This window comes from Sander lucioperca, chromosome 21 (assembly GCF_008315115.2).
Source record: "Sander lucioperca isolate FBNREF2018 chromosome 21, SLUC_FBN_1.2, whole genome shotgun sequence".
NCBI classification, from domain to species: domain Eukaryota; kingdom Metazoa; phylum Chordata; class Actinopteri; order Perciformes; family Percidae; genus Sander; species Sander lucioperca.
In genome coordinates this window covers 12199160-12223574 of record NC_050193.1, presented here as the reverse complement: position 1 = coordinate 12223574, position 24415 = coordinate 12199160, and the positions used below count along the sequence as shown (strand labels likewise).

The window sequence follows — 24415 nt, the reverse complement described above, 5'->3', positions numbered from 1 at the left end:
CCGGGTAGCTAATGTTAGCTGACAAGTCTATTTTTAGTGGACCTCTGTGCCATCGGTAGTCTGAACATCGTTAGGCGATTAGTTTTGACAACTTAATCCGAGAGGATTTTGTGTATCCTATGATCTCGCAGCGCTAGCTAGTTGTCTGTACCAAAATGTCCACCACTTCGTTGGATAAAGAATTACAGGAGCGACTGAGAGAGGCGTCTGCCATCGGGGATATCGACGAAGTGCGGACATTGGTGGAGAATGGAGTAAACGTGAATTCACAGAATGAAATAAATGGCTGGTGAGTGTTTGGACGAATGCATGTGGTCTTCGACACGTTAAACGCAAGTCGACGAGTGTTGTAAATAAACAGTTGTTGACGCTTATTGAAAAGTTTAGTGCAGCCAAGTGCGTTGTTCCAGGGATTCAAGCTGGCCAGTGTTATCTTATTAGGCAGAGCAAGGCTCGTTAGTCAGCCAGACATGTCACCTTTTATCCCTGCTTATTTTGGGATGGTTTAAAGTATAAAGTGCCATTATTTTAGTCATCCCAAAACAACAGAAGGGACCAGGCACTGTGGAGAAAAGTCAAATAAAATGTGAATTGGCACAGCCTGTTCTCATTGGCACATGTATATTGTAGCTAGTACGTTTATTGACTTACATAACATAACACAAACAGATAAAATAACTTGATTTTTATTACTAAAGTCCATATGCAACACAATTCTGTCAGCATATAAATAAAATGATTTTACAACATTGTCATGTTCTGCTGTGATTTACAACTCCAACTTCCTAGTTAAATACACAACCTGTGTGATGATAGGTGGAACTATATAAATGTAAACTTAAATGATCTCCAACATATACTGTCTTAAAGTCATTTTATCAGCATATCCACGATGTTTTGTTTCATATAACTCTGTTCTCTCTCTGCAATAATCTCAAAAGGACATGTCTGCACTGGGCATGCAAGAGGAACCATAAGCACATAGTGTCCTACTTACTCAGTTATGGAGCAGACAAAGAAATCCTCACGGCTAAGGATGAGTTGGCCTCACAACTTACATCCAAACCAGAGATCAAACGGCTTTTAGGAGGTAAACTACACATTTCTTACCATCTTGTTCCCTGTCACATCATTATTATAAGTATTTAGTTTCTACTGGCATGTGCTATATCAGTTGCATACACAGTCCATGTGCTACATTGACATGTAATGTACAAGTTATAACCCCGGGTAGCGATGGTATAAATGTATCTACTGCTGTTTATGGTTTGACAGTGAAAAATGGGTTATCATTTTGAGCTGCTTTTTGAGGAAATAATCCTCTTTTTATGCACATTATTACCACAGTTGAAGTGGAGGAAGTGCCTGAAGTCAAGGAGCCTGAGTTACCAATCATCCCAAACTACCTGTCTAACCCGGCCTTCATGTATTCCAAGATGGATAACAGGTCAGAGATCATCCTGGCACAGCACCTTACACAGAATGGTTCTGGAGAACACGCTGAGGATTCGCACAGCGATTCACCCTCCCTTTCACCGACTCATGAGCCTCAGAAGTCACAGAGCCTGCTCTCTGACGGCCCCTCTCCTCCCCCAAACCCTACCACTGACAGCCAAGCCCAGGCTGGGGAATTCATTCCTGTGACTGAGCAAAATGGTGTGTCACCCAGCCCGGCCTCATCCCACAATCGCGCCGTTGTTAACTGCACAGTGCCCATGGACCTGTCAGTTGAGCCGCACCTTGTCAACCATGCTGACTACCCACATGCGGTGGCACATAATGGCACCATGTGCTCGCCTCCGTTGGCTTCACCCAGCCCCAGCTTGGCCAGCAACAGTGGGAGCCAGGTCCAGGCCCCGGTGGCCAGCGCTAACCCAACTATGAGCAGGCAGCAGTCTATCTCACAGCAGCTGAGCTACGGCCAGGCTGGTGGGCCCATGCCAGCCTTCCAGCCTTTCTTCTTCACCAGCACCTTCCCTGTCAACGTGCAAGGTGAGAGAGAAATCATGTATTCAATTATTTCTAACCCCACATCAGCATACACGACACAACATGATGATAGGCAAGCACCATATTACATCATACATATTAGCCTGGCTCTATCCAAAAGTCAAATGCCAACCAGCACCTCTAAATTATATTAATTAATATGTTCACAAACAGAAAAGTAGGGCTGGGTATCGTTCAAAAATGTTCGATACCAATACTTTGACTTCAGTACCGGTTCCTAAACAATGCTTTTTTTCGATACCAATTTTATAAAACAAAAAGAAAGTACAACATTACACATATTGGCAAACTTTCTTTTATTTTCCAGCTCCTACTACACGAGCCCCGTCTCTGTGCACAACGTAGAGATTTTCCTGTGTCTCTGCGACGTGTAATGTTAGACAGCCAATCACAAACATCGTTAGATCTTGGGAGAAGCACGCTGCATGCTCATTGGCTCACTGACTCACTGACGCTGATGAGATTTACTCCTTAGGTATTAAAATTTGGTATTGAATGACTAGGCTTAAGATACTTTTTAGTAGGCAATTTGGTCGGTGCCTAGAAGTATTGGATTCGGTACCCAGCCCTACAGAAAAGTAAAAATGTCAAGTTGTGGTTTTAAAGGGAGTTCATTTCTTGGCTGAAAGCTGGGACTTCCTGGAGTGGTTTTGTCGCCATGAGGTTGCCAGGCAACCAGTAGGGACTCCAATAAGTCACTGCGTGTGGCTAAACGCACCTGCAAGCTTTGTGCTCATTAGACAGTCCTTCCAGAAAAATGCGGAGTTTTTTTGTGATTGTTGCGGGCAAAAATCCTTGATTATGCAGCACGTTTTCTTAAAAAATGCGATGGAATATGCGGGATATTTATGCAATTTTATGCGATAAAATTGCGGAAACTTGCAAAAACTGCGGTTTCATCGTGGCTTCATCGCGGGGTTTGCAGCTTTTCGATGATGTTCATGTCAACATTTTTCAACTTTCTGCTAAGATATATGTGACTTTTTTGCAATGAAAATGCGGGGATTATGAAGTCATGCAAGCCCTGCATATTTTGCGCATAAATCGGCAATTTATGCGGCGAAAGTGCGGCGTATTTGAAAAAATGTGGCCCCCGCATAAATATGCGAACTTTCGCTGATTCGCATAATCGCGCTTTTCTCGAGGGACTGATTAGAGGCAAGAAAGCCTTCCACTTTGAGTCAGTTATTATGTGTGAACAGGGTAAAGCTCACATGTTCTCAGTTAAGCGACCAGTTAGTGCGAAGGCATGACGACATTCTAATTTGTGTGTTGGCTGCCAACTCTTTACACCAGAAAGGGTTGTTGGTGGATGTTCCCTTTTCTGCCAGTTGGGTTTACATAAAACATTAAAAGCATCGAGACAAACTGCAAAAGAAGTCATTAAAGAGCCAAGAGAATAGTGGATAGTGACTAGTGCATAAAAACCGAACACTGCTTCTACACACCCATCTTCTGCAGTGACTCACCTCGGGCTATGTCCGTCATCTTATTAGAAAGCACAATATCTTAGTTAATAAAGAGGTATCACTCTGGTCCTTTTTTCTAGAGTTGGTGCTGAAGGTGCGTATCCAGAACCCCAACGCTCGGGAGAACGACTTCATTGAAGTGGAGCTGGACCGCCAGGAGCTTACCTATCGTTCCCTTCTGAGGGTCTGTTGCCGCGAGTTGGATATCAGCACTGAGCACGTGGAGAAGATCCGCAAGCTGCCGAACACCATGTTGAGAAAGGTATGGGAAAGCAAAATACAGCATGGCGGTCCATAGAGCTGAAACCATGTGTAGTCGCTGTACAATAAATAATTTCATACTGTTTCTAGACTGTTTCCTCATGAAAATGAATGATTTGCAAGTGAATCTGTTATTGATTTAAATGTCTTTCCTGTCCAGGACAAGGACGTAGCTCGGCTGCAGGACTTTCAGGAGCTTGAGGTTGTGTTGGAGAAAGCAGAGGGCTTGTCCCTGTTCTCTGGGACTGGGGGCCTAACAGACAGACCCTGCTACAACATGAAGGCCTCCCGCCTCACCTACTAGAGCTACCGCGGAGCCTGAGGTCTCCCCGCTTATGATGGGCTTCTGTAGCTACCCTCAAGCAACCATAACTAGTTGCCCGCCCAGGTCCCCGATTACAGCTTTGTCCGGCTTTGGTGTTTCGCCAATTTCCTAACTGGGATTTGTTTTTTTCAAGTTCTGTAGCTATTGTCCTCCTCCTGTCCTGCTCTGGCACTCCTGCCGCTTTAGTGTACCCAACCAGTTGTAAGCGATTGCTGATGCATGGTGTCCTCGATTATGTGCGAAAGTATTTGGGCCCCTTTCTCCTCTCTTTATCTCTTTCTCTCCTCCCACTGCAATTTGTGCCAAGGCTCCAGTGGGACAAAAGAGGGAGACATTGGCTTGTCTTCCTTACGGACTGGACTTAATGGGTTCCTGTAATAGCCTTATTTGGACACATCCCTATCCTGCCTGTGGACTATGGTCACAGAGGAAAAGACCTGGTCTGATAAGACAAAGAGCAGAGGACAAAAGGAAGGATTTACATAACTCTTACCGATAAGTTCATCATCAGTCCACAGAATAAGTTGGACTTGCACACAGCAACTTGAATTTCTAGGAAATTGACCTGTAGAGTGCTATCAGATGTTCTAGCTGGCGTACACACTTTCATACATGCTGTAGGCATAAACCTTAGTGTCTTTCCTGCAGAGGGCATCCATTACTGTCCTAATTCTTAAGGTGGCGGTAGTCTTACACCAGGTGAAACAAAAGCATCTTTGGACTAATAGTGCTTCTATTTGCAGACTACACATACAGTATGCTTTAATCTATATCCACACAAGGATGGAATGGTTTCCTTTTATATTTAAATCATTCAGTCATACACTGTGGAAAAAGAAATCATTAGTTTTATCCGAATTGTTCTCTTTTGTGTCTTTTCATGTCGGACAAAAAAGTAGAGATAAATGTGCAGCAACTCATTTTTATTTTCTCCAATGCATTAGCACTTCTGCTTTGCAGGGCAAACTATTAGGTTCAGTCAGCATAACACTACAACTGTCAACTGTGAAGTATTTATTTTAAATGTTTTGGGTTGTATTGATTCTTACTAATGAAGCGAGATCATGCGCTTAAGAGTAGCGAGACTTGAGTCCCGGCCAAGGTTGTGTATATGGCTGCCCACTTGATTTATACTTTCATTTCAGTTGCTGTCCTTCTGTTTAACTGTGATTAGAATCAAAACCAAAAACTAATCTAGCCAGCAGAGATACTAACTGCAGAACAAACTAATACTGCTTCAGAAAAGAATGCAGCTTTTGTTAAGTGAAGAAAAAAGAAATGGTATACAGCAAAGGACATGATGATCTTGGGTTGTATGATTGAGTGCTTCCTTGTTCCTCCAGCACTAATCAGAATTCTTATTGCTGACACAGTTATCTTTGTCGCCCTGTGTCATCTCAGTTTGAACCGAGGCTATCTATACGGTGACTAGATTTCTTTAAAATATCAATTATATATGGCTTCAGTTTGGTTGTTAAAGCTAGTCTAGTGCTAATTTTACATTTTTAATTAAAGAAAATGTTGACGTTAATGGTTTCTGTTCCGTCGCTCCGAGACAGTCCGACTTAAATGGAGACTGACAAGACGACTACACTTAAGACATTCTTATACTGTACATTAAGAATTTAACAGGTCAAGAGGCACAGCCATGTTGTGTCGGACGGTAACATTTATGCTGCTTTCATCAACACTTTATATTCCTTTTAATTCTCGATGCTGAGGCTCGTTTATTTTGAGCAGTGCAGTAGGCGGCCGCTACACTTGTCCTACAATCAAAAGGTTTCTTACCCAGTGGTTACTGTTTACTGTTGAAATGTATACCTAAAGCTCTTACTGTATTTGTATGTTTATGATATATTTTTTATTAATTTGTATAATTTTTTAACCAGTTAGGCCTGTTGTGTTTGTGTCAAAAAAAGAGTCTTCTATTGTGCAAGAACGTGTTTAACAATGGGATGTAAAAAGTGCTGCGATGCTGTTGTTGAAGCCAAGTGCAATGTGGGAGGAAAAGATGGTTTCCAGGAAGTTTGCTGTGAGAAGAAAGGACTACCAAGAGTGCTTATTTTCTGTTTCCTACTATGTTAAATGCTTGATTAAGTAAAGTTGTGCCACACGTTTAAGGCAGGAGCTTGGTTGAGAAAGTGGGACAATGTATGGACAAACCCCCCTCTGCCCCCCCGGCCGTTTGGTGCTCTGGGAGAGTGACAGCAGCATGTTTGAAATGGGTTTTTATAGGATGATCTTTGATTCTGTGGAAAGGAGATCACTAACATTGTATTTGTTGGGGTTGCTTATTGTTCTAGACAAAGCAGAATACAGTTTGACTTAACCTATGCATTCAGAGTCTGATATTTTTATATACAGTACGTCCTGTGTACTTGTAGAACTGATCTTAGGCACTGTTAAGAAGTTACGTTCTTTTGTTCTGGAGACCTGTATCTGTTCTTTGATAAAAGCATGGTGAATTACTTCCCTCTTCTCTCAAACTGACCTTGTGTCTACTAAAAGCATAGTATGTCCATCTGACCAATTGAAGTAATGAGTTTGAGTGTCTAATCTTAATGCTTACTTTAAATGAAGGGGCCAGTCACATGTTTAGTTTGGCTTTTGTCGCAGGTTATCCTTTGTTTGTACCTGCATGTGTGTGCTGGATGTTGAGGTAAACTCCCCAATTAATTTATTGAAATGTATGTTTCAACCGAGAGCCAGTAGAGGGGGCACAAGAGCAAATATTAGATGAGCAACATAGTCATGTCACTTTAAGTCATAATAAGAGGATAGCTTTTTTTTTTTTTTTTTTTTTTTTTTTTTGCTTGGATTTAATTAAATTCATAAAAAGTATTTTAAAACCTGCTGTTTGGATACTGGTCCATTTTATTTTCATACTGAAATGCACCACTGTCGAGATGCCTGTTAGTAGTGTGCTCGGAGATGCACCTTCAGTACTCAAGCTCTTAAGAGACTTGTTCAGAGCTCATTTTTGGCCTCAGCATTTACATGCTAATTGACTATTCTAAACTCTTAATAATAATTAAATAAGAATCATTTCAATTCATTCACAAGTAATACATGAAACTGCTTCTTCAGTGCTGGCACTGATGTCACAAAAGATGATTGTTTGGGAAAAGGATCTTCATTTGTATGACATGGTCTGCTTGAAAGTAATTATTTTCAGCTATTGCATGAATTATTTCATTATTGAACACCAAAATAAAAATGTATAGTAAAATATAAAAGTTTAGCAACATTCACACAAGGTCCTGCCTGCACATTGATTCTTTAATATTTACTTAAATATATAATATAAAAAATGGTTATCAAGCTGAACTATGTGCTGCACAGATACACATTTTCAAAATTGGTTTAGATTTCCTTTAAACTTAATATAACACGTCAGTGTATTACCACTTATTAGGTCCATTATTAACACTAATAAAAAGCATTTCTGGAAATGTTCCATATTTCAGAGTTCAGTATTGTACCATCCAGCTGTGGTTTTTCACTTTTGACCTGCATTTGCACAACAAGCTGATGTTGTACATTCCCCTATGAACTTAACTAACCAGACATTTTGTTATGTTCCCTTTCTGATTTAAAGAACATAAACAACACCTAAGTTATGGTCGTACTGACACACTTGTGTGTCTGTGGAATCCTTAACCTCTTCAGTGAAATGAATACAATAGTGTTCATGTGGTGAACAGATGTTCAGACACGGCAATCTGGAGAGCACAAATATTGCATAATGAGCAGAATGGTGCTGACAAAGGTGTGTGTGTCTGTCTGTCTTTGTGTGTGTGTGTGTGTGTGTGTGTGTGTGTGTGTGTGTGTGTGTGTGTGTGTGTGTGTATCTATCTGTCCATCGGCATGTTGCGTTGTGTGTCTAGACTAGGGCTGAGAAATCGGCTGAGGAATCAGCTTAGGGCTCTGCTGTGGCTGGATGTGTCTCTCTCCTTTGTTCTGGAGTGAGACACTCATAATAAGCTTAGTATGAACAGTAATAACACCTTCATTGTTTTGAACCAGCTCCACCAGCTTCCCAGGACCCAGTCATGGGCAAGAGACGCTGTGGACCTGCATGGCCAAGGACCCCTAAGAGCATTTTAGAAATAGAGGCATAAGGCGACGTTCCTCATAGGTACGTGCCTTGGTCGATGTGCTTGGACTATGGCCCTTGGTGCAATGTGTGCCCCTCTCTAACAGGTGTAATGCACAAAGCCAATATACAGAGCTGCTTATTTACGACACAAATGCATGCATGACGCTGTAAAGCCACCAAGAGATTAATGGTGAGGTAAGACGTACAGTAGCTTATACGTATATATCCCAACAAACTGTGAGACCCCGTGAGTGATTAGTCCTTAAATAACGTAGTGAAGCTGGGACTATTGAACAAAGTAGAGAGATTTGGGAGACACTAAAAGAAATGCCGGGATCATCTAATAAATAGTGTGTCAGAAATTGTATTCTTACTTAAGCTGTGAAGCCGATGTACAAAATGATTAAAGGAATAGTTCCAACATTTTGGAAAATGTTGTTATTCGCCTTCTGGCGAAGAGTTTGATGGGAGGATTGATACCAAACATGTATCTGTTCGTTCAATATAAGGCTCCAGCCAGCAGCCTGTTGGCTTAGCTTAGCATAAAGGCAGAAAACAAGGGGAAACATCTATATCTGTAGATAAAAAAAATAACAAAACCACCCAATGCCATTTCTCACCATTGTGGATTCATCCCTGATGGGGCAAATATCATTAATCAAATTATTTTTACACTTTACACAAAAAAATAAACTTATATGGAGACATCGCTTAAGTTGCAATATTGTTTTGAACTGGGCTCCGAAAGATGGTGGATGTGAACAGAGAAGGTCAAAGTCAAGGTCTGACTGCAGACAATACATGTCCTGAAGGCAGATAGACTGTCGGAGCGCCCTGAATGGGGTCCTCCGTGAGGCTTTATTCAATATGTGACATGCCCCATAGCCCCAGTGCCGGCTATGCTGGGAATGCAGGGTCTTTAAGGGTTGAAGGTTAGGGGGGAGTGGGTGGGCTGAAACTGAAAACACAGCCTGACTGTGTTTGTGCATTTGCATGAAATTGAGAGCATGCATATATGTGTGTGTGTGTGTGTGTGTGTGTGTGTGTGTGTGTGTGTGTGTGTGTGTGAGTGAGTGAGTGAGTGTGTGAGAGAGGGCTCACAGACACAAACCAGACTAAGACTGCAGGGTTTGGCCTGAGCACTGGGCCCCTTTGGACTCAGCAGGGACTCAACTTGGGAAGCACAGACTGGATAGTCACACACACACACACACACACACACACACACACACACACACACACACACACACACACACACAACGTGGCTACTAAAATGTTTAATTATTTGTTCCTCTAAAGATAAAGATAGATCAGCTTTTTAACATGAGCAAAAACTGTTTATTATATTATAATGCGTTTTGTGTCACTTTTTGGTCGAAACTAAAGTGTAATCCTTTTTTCTGTTCATGTTCACGACCAAACAGACCACCAGCCTATTTGGTTTGTTTTGAAGCCCCCTTTTCTGCAACTCTTCCTGGAATTGGCTTTTGGGGAACAATCCGGGTTTTCACAACATGATATCAAGCTGTCTGTACTACTTGTAACTTCTTACATGTCAATATTGTGATAGCATGAGCCCTGTGAGTCGAATCACATTCCATTGTAGACTGAATTGCAGTGGTTAATTCATGAAAACAAAAATTATGACTCCCAACTGGACCTTTCTGGATATTTTACAACACATACTGTGACACATACAACAAACATTTTGAGGATGCACGTTTCATCATTTGAATCAGTTTCTGAATGGTACATTATGGGATATCAGACAATATAGAATCAACCACAGTTCAGTAGGCTAATCATGACTAAACTGTGTATCCAATATGGCAGAAATTGAACTGGTTTTGTCTAAAATATATTTTTGAAAGGTTGGATTCTGCAACAGACAGCTCAGATATTACGGGCCAAAACACAGAAGTGGCTATGGCACCATCATCTGGTGCACCAGAATAATTGTTATCACTAATCTGGAAAGTTTGGCTGCTGTTGGAGTTTTTAAGGTACAGAAACCTTCAGAGAAAAAGAAGATGAGGAGGTAAGTAGGAGGATAGAGGGTTTTACTTATTACCCACAATGTACAGCCATGGTACACATAAGTACAAAATATCCTATCAATTAATAATAATGTAACATTACATACTAAAATCTACTCAAGCAGTTTAAATAAACCTTTTTGGTTATTTTGGGTGCAGAAGTCAAACCAGAACAGGATCTCCAAATAACAAAGACTAGAAGACAGTGTGTTTGGCGCCATCTTCTGGAGACTGACATTCTGTTCAGATGGAAAGGAGAGACTTTAGTGTAAACGGTGCTAAATGATAACGCAGTATTATAGTGCACGGTATTGTCACACAGTGCTGTTTTAATTTGGTGCATATGACAAGACAGACAATGTTTTTTTTAATTGCAGACATACTCAAAACATCTTCTAATATCAGTACACAATAATAACTCTTTGCTAAAATGAAAGCTGTAGTCTATCAACACTGATAAATAGAATTATATGATTGTAATGCAAAATGTAGCCATTTGTATAGATTCTATTCAGAAGCTCACACATTTAAACAAAAATGTGTATCTTTACACATTTTTGTTTAAATGTGTGAACATCCAACATGTTTCATTTTTAGAGTATTGCTAAATATCTTCTTCTCCTTTGCAACTTAAGGGTTAAGGCAGCCAGCGCATTGCGCGCACAGGTGTCTCGCCAGTCCTTTATGAAACAGCGCCTGCAAACTGTTGGCGAACTTTTTTTTCTTTAATTAAGTTGATCATAACTGTAACTCAGCTGGGATTTTCTGTCCTACTAGACAGGCCACTGTAATTCATGTAGTTAGATCTTAAGTGGGTTTGCTGACCGCAGCCCTAATCTCTCGCTACTATTAAACGTGGAGCGACTAACCTGGAGTGCTCTCCACATCGAGACCGGTCCCGCACGCCCTTGTTTCGCTGCTTTTGTGCCGCATGTGATTCCAGTTGTTAGAAAACGAATTACGCGAGAGTTTGGACATAGTTTTAAGAATTTTCCTCAAACTTTAAAGTCGTGTTAAACTTCTTGCATTTTCAAGATTTTTAGCGTGCATTCTGTTACGCGTCGGATATGTGGTGGATGCTGTTTCCACGATGGATTTGGTTTCTTCTGGGACATTGTTATACCATACTCCTTTATATGGACAGCTGCCGCGTGAGAGCAATGCCCATGCCCATGTCTGTGGCAAAAGTGGTGTACTCTCACGCAGGTCTGTGCCCGAATGACCTGAACCCCAACCTGTGGGTGGATGCTATGAGCACCTGCATGCGCGAGTGTGAATCTGACCAGGTGAGTTGACCTGCAACTGACCGTGATGTATAGCCTGCTGCATGTGAAATGTGTAGACAATGGGGCATAGACGCATTTTCTTTGCTGTCGAAGCATCTGGGCACACAGTCTGTTGTATCCTTTAGTCGACCAGGATCTAAATGCCTAAATAAATAATAAACAGCTCAATTACCACTTATTATTATTATTATTATTATTATTATTATTATTATTATTATTATTATTATTATTATTATTATTATTATTATTATTATTATGCCAACAATTCCGTTTTCACTGTGCATGAGTTGCTGAATGGAGAATTAAAAGAAAAATATCAAGCAGAAACACAATTCAACAAATATAATCTTGGGGTTATGTAATGTTAAAAATTTTACATTTTTAATTCTATTTACTTCCTTAAAGTCAATACTCATCCACATTAAAAACATTTAAAGAACCCTCTGAGCTAAATTCCTCATAATGAAATCTGTCAGCATGTTTTGTTAAGAAGAATTTTACTAAGAATTATGCAGTATTTCAACTTAAACTGTATCTCAACTGTAAACAGTATTTTTATTTTCCAACTTTAGGACTGTGAGACATTTGAGAAGTGCTGCCCTAATGTATGTGGTAACAAGAGCTGTGTGGCATCACGCTATATAGACGTCAAGGGCAACAAGGGCCCCATTGGAATGCCAGAGGGCGCCACCTGCGACAAGTTCATGTGCTCTCAGCAAGGGTCAGAGTGCGACATCTGGGATGGCCAGCCCGTTTGTAAGTGCCGGGACCGCTGTGAGAGAGAACCCCACTTCACGTGTGCGTCTGACGGCATGACATACTATAACAAGTGCTACATGGATGCCGAGGCCTGTTCCAAGGGTATCTCTATTTCTGAGGTCACCTGCAGGTAACATGTTAAGTATTTTAGATCTCTACTTGTTTGTTTTTGGTGTGATGAGGTAAAGTTGTCTTGTTTTAGTGCTCAAAATAAAGACGTTTGATTGGGTAGAAAAATAAATTCATTCTGTGAGTAATATGTCAGTATAGTAATTAAAGAAGAGCCTTTGACACATCCTGGCTCTGATTAATTCTTTTCTTATTCGACCTACCTACAGGTACCACCTAACCTGGCCAAACACCAGTCCAATCCCAGCAGAGACAACATTACATCCTACCACCGCCCTCCAGACCACCCTCCCAGCTGACATCCAGCTCCCCACCATACACAGTGGCCCCACCCAACTGGCTGTTTTTGTGGGTGAGACAGCTAGCTTCCTGTGTGATGTCTCTGGGAAACCACATCCGGAAATCACCTGGGAGAAACAACTGAAGGGCAAAGATAACACCATAATGAGACCTAATCATGTCCGAGGGAACGTTGTGGTCACTAACATTGGCCAGCTGGTCATATACAATGCGCAACTTCAGGATGCCGGTATCTATACGTGTACAGCCAAAAACGTTGGAGGAAGTGTATCGTCACACTTTCCCTTGGTAGTGATCAGGAAGGAGGCGACAGGTAAGAATGCAGAGGGGAATAGTACCAACCTGCCATTTTCAGCTGAAGAGTGTCTTAAAAGTCCAGACACAGATGACTGTGGAGAAGAGAGCATGAGCTGGTACTATGAACCAAAGAGGAACAATTGCTTCACCTTCACCTACAGTCAGTGCAATAAAAACCGTAACCATTTCAACACCTATGAAGCCTGCATGCTGTCATGTGGAGGAGAGCTGGCGGCTCCATGCAGCCTACCGAGCCTCCAAGGGCCTTGCAAAGCATATGAGCCTCGCTGGGCTTATAGCAGCGGCCTCAAAAAGTGCCAGTCCTTTGTGTACGGAGGGTGCGGTGGCAACGAGAACAACTTTGAGTCTAAAGAGGCCTGTGAAGAGATGTGTCCCTTTCCGAAAAACCACAACTGCAAGATGTGTAAACCCAGAGCCAAGATGGTCACCAGCTTCTGCAAAAGTGACTTTGTGATCCTCGGGCGTGTGACCGACCTGACGGAGGAGCAAGAGTCTGGCCATGCTTTGGTGACAGTAGAAGAGATCTTGAAGGATGAGAAGATGGGTCTGAGGTTTTTTGGCAAAGAGCCGCTGGAGGTGACTCTTCTGAACATGGACTGGAACTGCCCCTGCCCCAATATCACCACAGCCGACGGGCAGCTCATCATCATGGGGGATGTACAAAATGGCATGGCCGTCCTGCAGCCCGACAGCTTTGTAGGCTCCTCCAGCACTCGTCGAATCAGGAAGCTTCGTGAGGTTATTCACAAGAAAACCTGTGATTTCCTTAAAGATTTCTCTGCCGTCCAGTAGTCTTTTAAAGTCTCACACTCACTAAAAGTCTTTTGTCTCATGATTATTCCAAGCTCCAGTGACCTCACTCACCAGTCTGACTGACTGCCAGTAAACATAAAACATAACTTATCTGTAAAATTGTTGCCTGATTCAGATGTTTTTCTTTTCTTACTTTGTTCCTTATTGCTCAATAGATCTCAGAAAATCCCTCCTCATAGTTTTTGTTTTTGAAACTGATCATTTTTATCAGTTTTCATTCATGATTTCTTCAAAGATGCTGTGTCAACACAGTCTTAATCGCTCTTTTTTAAAATAAGAATCAAGCTTAGACAGTCTGCACCTAGGGCACACTGTCTGGAAAAGGTGCAGCATTTACCCTGTACAAAGTATTTAATCTTTAGTAAACTGTTTACTAAAATAGCATTATAGATTTCCTCTCCAAATGTTATCTTGAATATACTAATACCATTCATTTTAAGGGTATGTTTAAATGTTAGTAGGCTATGTTTGCTTTATGTTTTTGTGGGTTATTCCAAGATAGACAGTGTGTAACATCTGTCCGCACTTGAGCTCACAATAATGCAATTTGAACCCTCAGTTTATTTACCAGAATCAAATAAGCTCTTTGGTTTCATATTTTGTGGAATCCATTTTGATAAGTTTTAATTTACAATACAGAATATGTATGTGGACTTCTGTACTATGTATTTATTTGTCTTGATCTATTTGATATGGCCATTTGATATATATGTATATCTTTATCTATATATAGGCAGAAAGTCTCTGTGAATCTAATTACATAGAGAGCAGACATATTTTTTTTAATCTATATCTATATATTTTAGTGTTTATTAATTCTTTTATGAATATAAAGGCAAAATGAATAAAGATTATTTAGAAAATACTACATATGTCTTGCTTTGTTATGTTGTGCTGTTCCCTATGTTGAAGACAAAATACCCAACATGCTCACAACTTATCAAAAAGCTTATGCAGGCAGTGCATCCCTCCATCCATGTCCTCCTCCTTCCACTTGTATTTCACACACACAGGGCCTAGTCTGAAGCAGGTCACATTCCAGCCCAGCTGTGGTGGCCCGCAGAGCTGTGTGTTGTGTTGTGTCTGGGTCTGGGGCCCTCGCATAGCACACACCCCACCGGCCATCTATTGGCCTTGCGCGGCCCCTTTCATGTGCAAGAGGCCGGGGTGAAGGGGAAGAGGAGGAGGAGGAGAGGGATGTCGACTAATTCTCTCTCTCTTAGTCACTAAGTTGGCCACATTTGTGTTAAAGGAGCATCATAGAGAACAGTGAGAGGACTGGAAAGAGAGTAAAAAGTGAAGTAGAACTTGGGGAATGTAAGCTCTATAGTTAGGATAGAGCTTGAAGTTTTCATTATCTACATATACATAACATCGTTCTGTAGAATGTCTAGCTTTTCGTGCTAGTGTATGTGGAAGAGATTAAGACATTGGACAAATTCATATATGAATGAGTATAAAGGTGCATGGGTATAAAGATGCAAGCAGTTACAATGTCAAGTGAGAAAATTCAGACAAATGCTAGAGCTGTGGGATACGTTAACCACAAAATGATTCACCGGGACCAGCAGGGCATCCAGGAAACAAAACATAAGGAGCCAACTAGCCAGTGAATGTTTCCCCCTTCCCCCTCTGCCCTTATGTCCCCTTCTCTAACCCCCTTCCTCAGCCCTCTTCCTCAGTTGTCTGCCCACTCAGGCTGACAGACAACCAGCTTTGAGTGGCGACCTCCGACCCCGCTAATGAAAAAGAGGCCACCAAGAAAAAGGCCACTTTCATTAGAACTGTTGACAAGTGTTAAGTGACTGGCTGAGCTCCAGACTAGCTCCGCACAACCCCCTTGATGCTCTACACATCATAGCCGGCTGCTGATTTCAGTATCAAGTTCACTTAGAGACCACCAGCCAGGCAGCCTGCCAGACAGACCATAATAATAAGCCAGACAGCCACAGGCACAAAAGGGGGGGGGGGGGGGCACAATGCCCTCAGTGACACAGCATCAGTAAGAAACTTGTTGGTGTTCAAAGGGACGGTTGACTTTCTCCAAAGATAACTAATACACAAAAACTGCATTGATTGTACATTAATTGTCTTGCTCAGGAAATTGACCTGGTTTTCACATACTGTATGCATAACCAAAAAACTACATCATTGCACAAACTTGGATGGAAAATTTAGGGGCCAAGCCAATTTATTTAAAACACTCTTCGACAGATTTATCATTGCACTCCCATTATATAATATTGTCGGACTCACAATGGACAGTTTAGAAAAAAGGAATCAAAATTCTTTTGTTCCATGCATTCTTCTTCCTTGTCAAAGTCTGTCGCCTACATTACCCACAATGAAACTCAACTATATTCATCAGTCTGCTGTGGTGAATCACTCCACATACAATCTACTGTGCGTACTAAGAGCGATTTGCAATGTGTGTCCACAAAGTCCACTGTGAAATATTCTTTTTCTTGAAGAAAAAAGTACTAGTAGTAAAGGCATTGGTTGACATGCATTTTTTTTGGAAAGAAAGAGAAATATTTTAACATAAGAACAAAAAGGCTAAAGATATGGATAAAGAGAAAAAGGGGGAGTGAGGCTGGAGCAGAGAAACTCACTTTACATGCAGGTGGTTCATTTTTTGTAAGTGTGCACACAGTGAGGTAAACTATACACTCACTCACACAAGCATATGCACAAGGACATGCAAGTATGGAAAGCCAAGTGGACCATAAACAAAGTTGATCATGGAGCAAATGGTGGAGGACAGTGGGGTGCTTAAGACTACTGGGTGACATTTAGACAGGTGAGTAACGTTACAACAACAAACAGGATGTGACTCTCTTCAGAGGAGAATGTCAACAGTGTTAGGCAATGAAGCCTCTCTTGTTTTTGCTGTAATATGTACACACATATTAGATAAATAGATAGATAGAAATACTACATTACTGCGTTTTGTGCAATCAATAAAGTTGTCCACTGGGTGGCAGCATAACAGTTAACAAAGCTGGTGACTAGAGTGAGAGTACTGTAAACTGGCCTAAGCATAACTGTTGCTTATCTCTCTGATATGTGTCATATAGGCCTACATGTGTTCAAAGTTTTCAATCATGAGCAAAAATACACAAAATAAAATATTAATCTTAACGAGTCAGTTCAATTCATATTTAGCATCAATCATTTATATATAACACGTACATATATGAAATGAGAAGATTCCACTTCCTCTATGTGCAATTTCACTTGTTTCAGAAATCTTCTGAAAAAGGAAATATAGTTGGATAAGTGAGTTCAAAGCACTAAACTCAAGAAGAAAAAAAAACAGTTTGCACTGGAAAAAAGTTGAATACTTATAATATTTGCTTGACAAATTATGATATTAAGACCTAAACATACACAAAATTTGTAGTTCATGTGAATATTGTTTTGGCTTTTACAGTACATCTCAGCTTAAAAACAGATTTTATTGTAATTTCCTATCTATTACACACACACACACACACACACACACACACACACACACACATACTCTCTCTCACACACACACACAGTTTCACATGCCCGATGAATGCCTCCACAAGCAATCAGCCAGATGGGTTGGTAAATTGTGCCCAATGCACGGGATGAACCACAATAGCAGCTCTCCAGGGCACAGCTGGTCTGTGTGTTGGGTTAGACTAAAAATTGTCCAGATGGGAAGGAATAGAGAGGGGGATAGAAAGACAGAAAGTCATAAATTACCAAGATAAAATGTGGACTACCAGCACTCACCATTCACATACTTACAAACCATACATATAAACCCATGCATGCATGTGCACACACACATACACAGTGAGTGCATGGGTGCAGTGGACTAATGTTGCTGGCACTAGGTGAGGGATAGGAGAAGGATTCTTCATAGTCACACAGAGGACATTTCATGTTTAGCAGACAATGACAGTTTTTTTGCATTACATGGATAAACGAATAGGCACACACAAAAAGTACAAGCTTGGTTTTCTCATATAAATCTTATACACACGTTGACAATAATGTAGTGGCTCTCACTTGGTTATTATGTAAGACAGGTGAAGGAGGGTTGGCGGTAAACATAAGGTCTGCATGTTTGCAAATGCCGGGTTAACAATGTGGCAGGGTGTGCTGACAGAAGAGGGGAAGGGGGGACATGTTGGAGGATGGGAGATGAAACATGATATGATAGGAAACTGAACTGTACTGGCTAATCAAGAAAGGTAAGGAGACAGGAGAAAGGAGAAGAGTACGGAGGGAGGACATAGGAGTAGAGGGTACAAAGGTATAAGGGGGGCTGGGATGAGTGAACGATGAAGGCAGAAAGGTCATAGTAGCATAAGGAGGGTGTAAATTGTCCAGAACATAAAACTGCTGCTGTCGACTCTAGGGGACCCCTTATCTTTCTGCTTTCTAAAAATAATACCTGCTCAATGTAGGGGGAAACTAGGACACAGTTACCTTTCACATCTCTCTTATATCCATACCTATTGCAGATAGATAGATAGATAGATAGATAGATAGATAGATAGATAGATAGATAGATAGATAGATAGATAGATAGATAGACCTTTTAGGGAATGCATTGGAGACACGTTTAAACATAAATTGATATCTGACCTGTCATTTTAGGTTGATTTAGTCAGCGTTTTATAAATGATAATCTATAATATCCTACATTCTACTATAAGATTGCAGCTCTTTGTGGATAGAGGGACTCTGCTGGTTGCATTAAATTGCAATTAAGTTGCCATAATTGGATTTTTAACACTAAGACTGAACTTTGATATACATCAGCAATGAATGATGTGTAATATATTAATGTTTCAAAGACACAACAGTGCACAGCAGCAGTGCACAGCAGCCTCTTATGTAAAACTTTTTTATTTTTTTTAGACAAAATGCTTTCATTGTTTAAGACTATAGCATTGAAAATACCATCGGAATGAGCCGAAATCTGCTATGTCAACTGTTTCAAACGTAATTTTTTTTCTGTGATAATAAGGAAACACAAGTAATCAGGTGGCAGGTGCATTACAGGCATGCAGGAGATTCACTTATATAATTTAATATCCTCCATGCACCCTCTTTAGCATGAATAATAACCATGTTATTGATGAGGAATAGCAATTTTCTCCATTAGATACAGCTTTGCATGATGCACTGAACAAACATGTGCTCACTTATTATCAAATATAGTGAGGCTAGTGCATTAAATACTACTTGAAATTTAAACATGTAATTGTACATGCCACGACATGCAACTAAACACAAATACAGTATGCTGACATGTAGAAATGAATAGATTCAAACCCATGACAACCAGTACAGAACAAAAACAGAAAGATCCTGAGATTTTGGTTCATAGTTACAAACGGCCAGTAAAATAAGCTATCATAATAAAAACCTGACTTCATCACTCAGCACAACTTTTACATCTACTTCATTACTATTTACTGTACGTGTATTTTTTTACATAGATCGTAAAATATGGTTAGAAACTAGCCAAAGTCTGCTAGCCATCATCCACCATGACACACATTGGCATATATGCACACATCCTAACACATAAACACACAGGCGACCTGTATGCATTGTTTTATAACAATGTATTGTAAGTACTTCTTTCCCCAAAAAACTATACCTGAGGCTTTCGGTTTGTAAAATTCAGATGTGCTGCCAATGTAGTCAGGCAGACTGTCTCTTTAATGAGATATCACACCACCAGCCTGTTGCTGGTACATGCACACACACAAATGCATTATGCACACACGCACGCACGCACACACACATGCACACACGCACGCACGCACGCACGCACGCACGCACGCACGCACACATACACACACATACACACATTCCATGTCTGTTTCTTCTGTGTACGGACAAATCAGAATTTGGCCAGATATTCAGAGACAATGCAGATACAAAATTGTTGGGTTTAGCCTGCATGAGGAGAGGTAGACACTCTTTGAGAAAAAGAGACAAAAATCAGTTTCAGTTCTAGTTACACTCAATGCTTCTTCATAAATGAGAATTACAGAGATACACAGAAAACAGAAAATCTAAACAGAAGTGACACAGCATGAGAAAGAGGACGGGGAGTGGCCAAAAAAGAGACAGGGAGAGGGAGGGGGGTGGGGGATGGGGGGGGGGGTTGGGTTGGGGATAAAGGGATGCTTGGGACAAAATGTTCTAATCCCAAACCAACATCAAAGAGTCACTCAGGGATTTTACATTGTTTCTGTTTTGGGATGAGGACAGTTGCCCTAGTGTGACCCGCAAAATGGAAGCAGAGATCAGCTGCTGTCAGGAGTGTAACAGGAAATATCAGTCTACTGTTGACTGATCTTATTGATCTGCAACTAGATGTGTTAAAGAAAAAAAGAGAATCCTCTGGGAGATGAAGGGAAGGACATAGGAGTTACAAGAGACGCTGGCGTGTTTATGAGTGTTCTATAACGAATGGGATGATGTTATCAGACAAAGAAGACAGTATGAGGGAAAGAAGTCCTCATTTATTTCAAAAGTTTCACTGTTAAAGTTGCTTGCAATTGAGCTCATAATGATCATAACATTTTTTAACCGGCTTTTGATGTATGTTAGCGCACGCTCACACTACTCCATTACCAGTGTTGGGCAGGAACAGTTACAGTAAAGTGTGATTTTCTTTTCAGTAACAAGTAGTGTAAGAAATTGACATTACAGTTACTAATATTCTGTTTCTTAAAAAATGTGGGCCTCAACTTGTCTACCGTCTTATTAGGGTTTGATTGAGTGTTGATATTAGTTTGGTCTCTGTGCGTTCAGACTTATCTGGTATTTGCTAGCATGGTGCAGGGGCTGGAAGACGGGAGGCGGTTAGCTGCCACCAAAAGTGAAGAAAAGAGACTCCCAGTAACTTCAAAGTTGTCTAATTTACATGTTGTGTTTTCTTATCTGGCTTTCTAACATTAGCCATTAATAATGCCATTATGCAGGAATCATCTGCTTTAGTTGAGTGTTGGATGGCGTGTGAGGACGGGACTTTATGCAGTCACTGGGGCTAATGTTAAGCTAGCTGTTGATGGGCATTAAATACCTCCAAACTGGAGGTTGGCTGCTTGTTAAACCACAACATCTTGTTTTCTTTTTCTACACATGTTAAACACTGCAGATGTAACATGTGGCTATTGAGGTTTTGAAGATGTTTAAAATGCCCATTTGATGGAGCTGGGCTGAGTAACAAAACTAAAGTGATAAGTAACTAATTACATTTGCTGTTGAGTAATTAGTAAAGCAATGTAATTATGTTTTTAAGTTATTAAGATGTAATGTGAAAATTATATAAAACAAATTCCATGTAATTGATATTGTATTGCAAAATGTTATTATGGGTCCCGGCCGGGGCATCAAGTGACCTGCTGTTCTGACTGTGGCCACTGTGACAAAATGGCAGCACAGCCCAGCACTGTTTCTGGGGACTTGGGACACACACACACACACTCATGTGAATACGTAGCACACTTGTGGGGTCCGTGCACACCAAGCATGATGCTGTGTCTTGTCCTGTTTTCGTTCAGATACAAAGAGCCAGTACACACACACATGCCTACGGACACACATACAGTATTCACACACAGAGTCTGAAATCTTGCTGTAATTAGGCCCAGTGGGACTTTTCTTCAGTGACCCTGTAATAGCCTTGTGAATGCTCAAGACCTTACATCTGAGCTGTGTTAGCAATATTGCTTTTATTGAGTTAGGCGGAATGCTTTAACCATGTCATTACTGACATCTTCTGAAATGTGCTTGTTTGCAGAAAATGTCTCCAAGAATTTATGTCAAAATATTTTTTTTCTCAGCCTTCATCACTTGGATGAATACGCTTTTTGTCAATAGTCTCCTCCAGTGTTTGGGTGCTCTTCCAATCATCCCAATGTGCTTCCCACATCTATTTGTTTATTGTATCAGTTCCCCTCGGTTCTCAACTCCGGTCTTATGATGTAAGCTAAAATTGTACAGTCATTAAATAATTGTTGATATGTTACTCAGTTTTGAATATTTTAATAACAATGGTTGTGTGCATGTTTCAATAATATCTCATCACAAAACTCCATATCGTAAACTAGGTATGGATACTTCTAATTCTAATAAGAAAGAACAACTTATAATTGACTGAAATTACATAAATGTACATCTTCACCTCTTTTATCTATACAAAACTTGCTGTATTGTTCAAAGTTGAATGTAATGAAATCACTGTCAATACTCTCGAATAAGTAATTAAACAATGCAGTAGTCATGGTTAAATAGTCCCAACACCAGATGGCATTTGATATATAGTTACATTGTGAAAGCATCAGATTTGTTGTTGGCCAATACTTTGCTAACATTATATATTTAAATTGCATAGCAGTAATGTGTATTGTTTGTGATACACACAGACCTTATAGCCCAGAATTATCACTTTGCAATCGCCCAAATGGATTCAAATGTCATCCATTAATTGTCTGAACTCATGCGCACTAGATAAATTCCACCCAGAAGTCAGCCTGTTTTTGTTCATGTAGAAATATACCAGGCCTTTCCTTATTGACACAGACCACATGGCTATACAGACACTGTAAATAGCGTTTGTTCTGCTTACGGCCACAATGACTTCACAGCCCCTGTTGCTCTGGCACCGGAGGGGCCAACGGAAGCAAGTCTGCTGAAATGCTATAAAGCTCTGCAGACACTGGAGGGAGTGCTAGACTACTGTCTATCATAATGAGTTGAAGACTGAGAACGATAGTTTGTTTGATCTCTGAGTTGTTGATCTAACGTCAGTTATTATTTATGGAGAAAAGCACAGACAGAACAATTTAGACTCAGAAGCAATGGTACTGAATGTGTCAAAACTTAAGGGGCAATCATGTGTTTTTAGTGGGGTGATAGGAATGGAGGTAAAATGCCCTCATTGATTAACTTTATTCAATTCATTTCAATTATTTTGGTGCCTTCAAAATAAACTTCAATTTCAACACAAACCTCTGTGCAGTGGGAGGGAAGGGGGTAGTTATCTCCAACTATCCCATGTTTGTTACCATCTTAGCATTTGTAGCATCTAAGTAATTTTGCAGGAACAAGTCACTGAGTCCCCAGTTTAGCACATGGGGGGGGTGTTTGAGAAATATGCATGTCAGATAGTTTCCTTGGTAAGTCATTATCTCCGAAAGACTATTCCATGAATAGATACAATCTATGGAATTGTACACAGTTTACAATCAATTTACTGATTACTTACTGACTAACTTTAAATTATGACTGAAGCACTGTTGATCATGGTGTGACCTTTGGTTAATCTCAGAAGTGAGAGTCCTCCGAGGTTACATGCTACAGTTTACAGAGAATATTGATCTACATGGAAAAACAGGGTTGCTTCTTTCCAGCACACAGTTTCACACACCTTAAAGCATATCATAAGGCTTTGGTGTCTTATTTCAAGAGAAGCATTATCTAAGTGTTCACTACTCGAAATGGAAGGAAATGCCTGGGCCTGTCACAGAGAGAATGAGATAGAAGTCGCAGCCTAACTATTTTTGGATTGCAATCAGTTCCCTTTCTCCACAGTTTGTGCCTCCCCTCCATGATAGAGTATGAATGTTAATCAATGCTTTTATTGTTTGTCATGGAAAGGCTCCGTCTCTGTTTGAATGACAGGAAAGCCATGAACCTGTTTTTCTCTCTGCTGTATTACCACATGAGTCGAAAACATTTCTCACGGAAAGAGAGCAGAGGACTTGTTTGAACATAAAAGCGGATGCGTGGAAGGGAAGCTGGGCTGCATGGTTGAATAATTTGTCCTTTCAGATTTGTTTAGAGAGGTGATGATTAGTAATCAACAGGTAAAAAGGAAGATACATTACTTTTTCTACAGATTGGCCTTTGTGAGGCATATGTGTGTGTTTACTTTACATGTGTGTGTCGGCTGCAAGACAAATGCCTCTAAGCTGGCTACAGCCGAAATCCTCATGTGCAGCTCACGTCTAATCAAGGCTTGTGTCTCGGGTATTTGTGTGATAGACTGCACTGAAGAAGTTTGGTGAGGGAGGGGACTGCTGTGTGTGTGTGTGTGTGTGTGTGTGTGTGTGTGTGTGTGTGCATTTATGTGTAGCAGATTCAATGCCGTCATGTTTTCGTCCTGAGCAGCATAGGCAGCATGTCAGTGTATATTCAACATCCAAATCACATGACACTTGACCTCTGACCTCTGACCACACACTGAAAAAAGTCTAATATTTGCTGTTGTACTTTCTCGTTGAAATAGCTGAAAATTATTAGGTTTTTCATTTAAAGTAAACGTTCTAGTTTATGTAGCATGGTTGAATCCATTTTCTTTATATGGATACAATATAAATTGGCAGTAGGACATTAAACTGAATTTATTCATTTGATCAGAGCATTTTTATTAGATCTGTTGAAATTCTCGAGAAGCCTAACCCACGTTCGTCCAATCAGCTGCCGGTCAGGGACATCAACCATGGATGTATGACGTCGCAACACCGCGCTTCAGTCGTGTCGGACATATGGATCTCTACCGTAAGGCTCACACCTGAATTATAAAATGTATTTCCCGGTAA

At 40.6% G+C, this 24415-nt stretch overlaps 2 protein-coding genes across 2 annotated transcripts in view; both read left to right on the top strand.

Annotated features, from left to right (window-relative positions):
* Positions 1-6591, top strand: part of ankrd40 (ankyrin repeat domain 40) — a 6914-nt gene extending 323 nt beyond the window's left edge. The window contains exons 1-5 of the mRNA XM_031302415.2: positions 1-289; positions 942-1090; positions 1348-1992; positions 3560-3741; positions 3901-6591. The exon at positions 1-289 is cut by the window's left edge and continues 323 nt beyond it. Of these exons, the coding sequence (XP_031158275.1) occupies positions 156-289; positions 942-1090; positions 1348-1992; positions 3560-3741; positions 3901-4044 (1254 nt within the window). The 5' untranslated portion in view covers positions 1-155 and the 3' untranslated portion in view covers positions 4045-6591. The remainder of the gene's footprint in view (positions 290-941; positions 1091-1347; positions 1993-3559; positions 3742-3900) is intronic.
* A 4238-nt stretch (positions 6592-10829) lies between these two features.
* On the top strand, positions 10830-14072 carry wfikkn2a (info WAP, follistatin/kazal, immunoglobulin, kunitz and netrin domain containing 2a). Its single transcript, XM_031302464.2, has 3 exons — positions 10830-11486; positions 12059-12375; positions 12584-14072. The coding sequence occupies exons 1-3, from the start codon at positions 11268-11270 to the stop codon at positions 13782-13784; spliced, it is 1737 nt and encodes a 578-aa protein (XP_031158324.1). The 5' UTR covers positions 10830-11267; the 3' UTR covers positions 13785-14072.
* The last annotated feature ends 10343 nt before the right edge of the window (positions 14073-24415 follow it).

Excerpts from the sequence above, each read along its gene's own strand:
- wfikkn2a (XM_031302464.2), top strand. The coding sequence starts at position 11,268 with ATGTGGTGGATGCTGTTTCCACGATGGATTTGGTTTCTTCTGGGACAT. Across the intron at positions 11,487-12,058 it reads GCGAGTGTGAATCTGACCAG|GACTGTGAGACATTTGAGAA; the intron begins GTGAGTTGACCT and ends TTCCAACTTTAG. Across the intron at positions 12,376-12,583 it reads ATTTCTGAGGTCACCTGCAG|GTACCACCTAACCTGGCCAA; the intron begins GTAACATGTTAA and ends ACCTACCTACAG.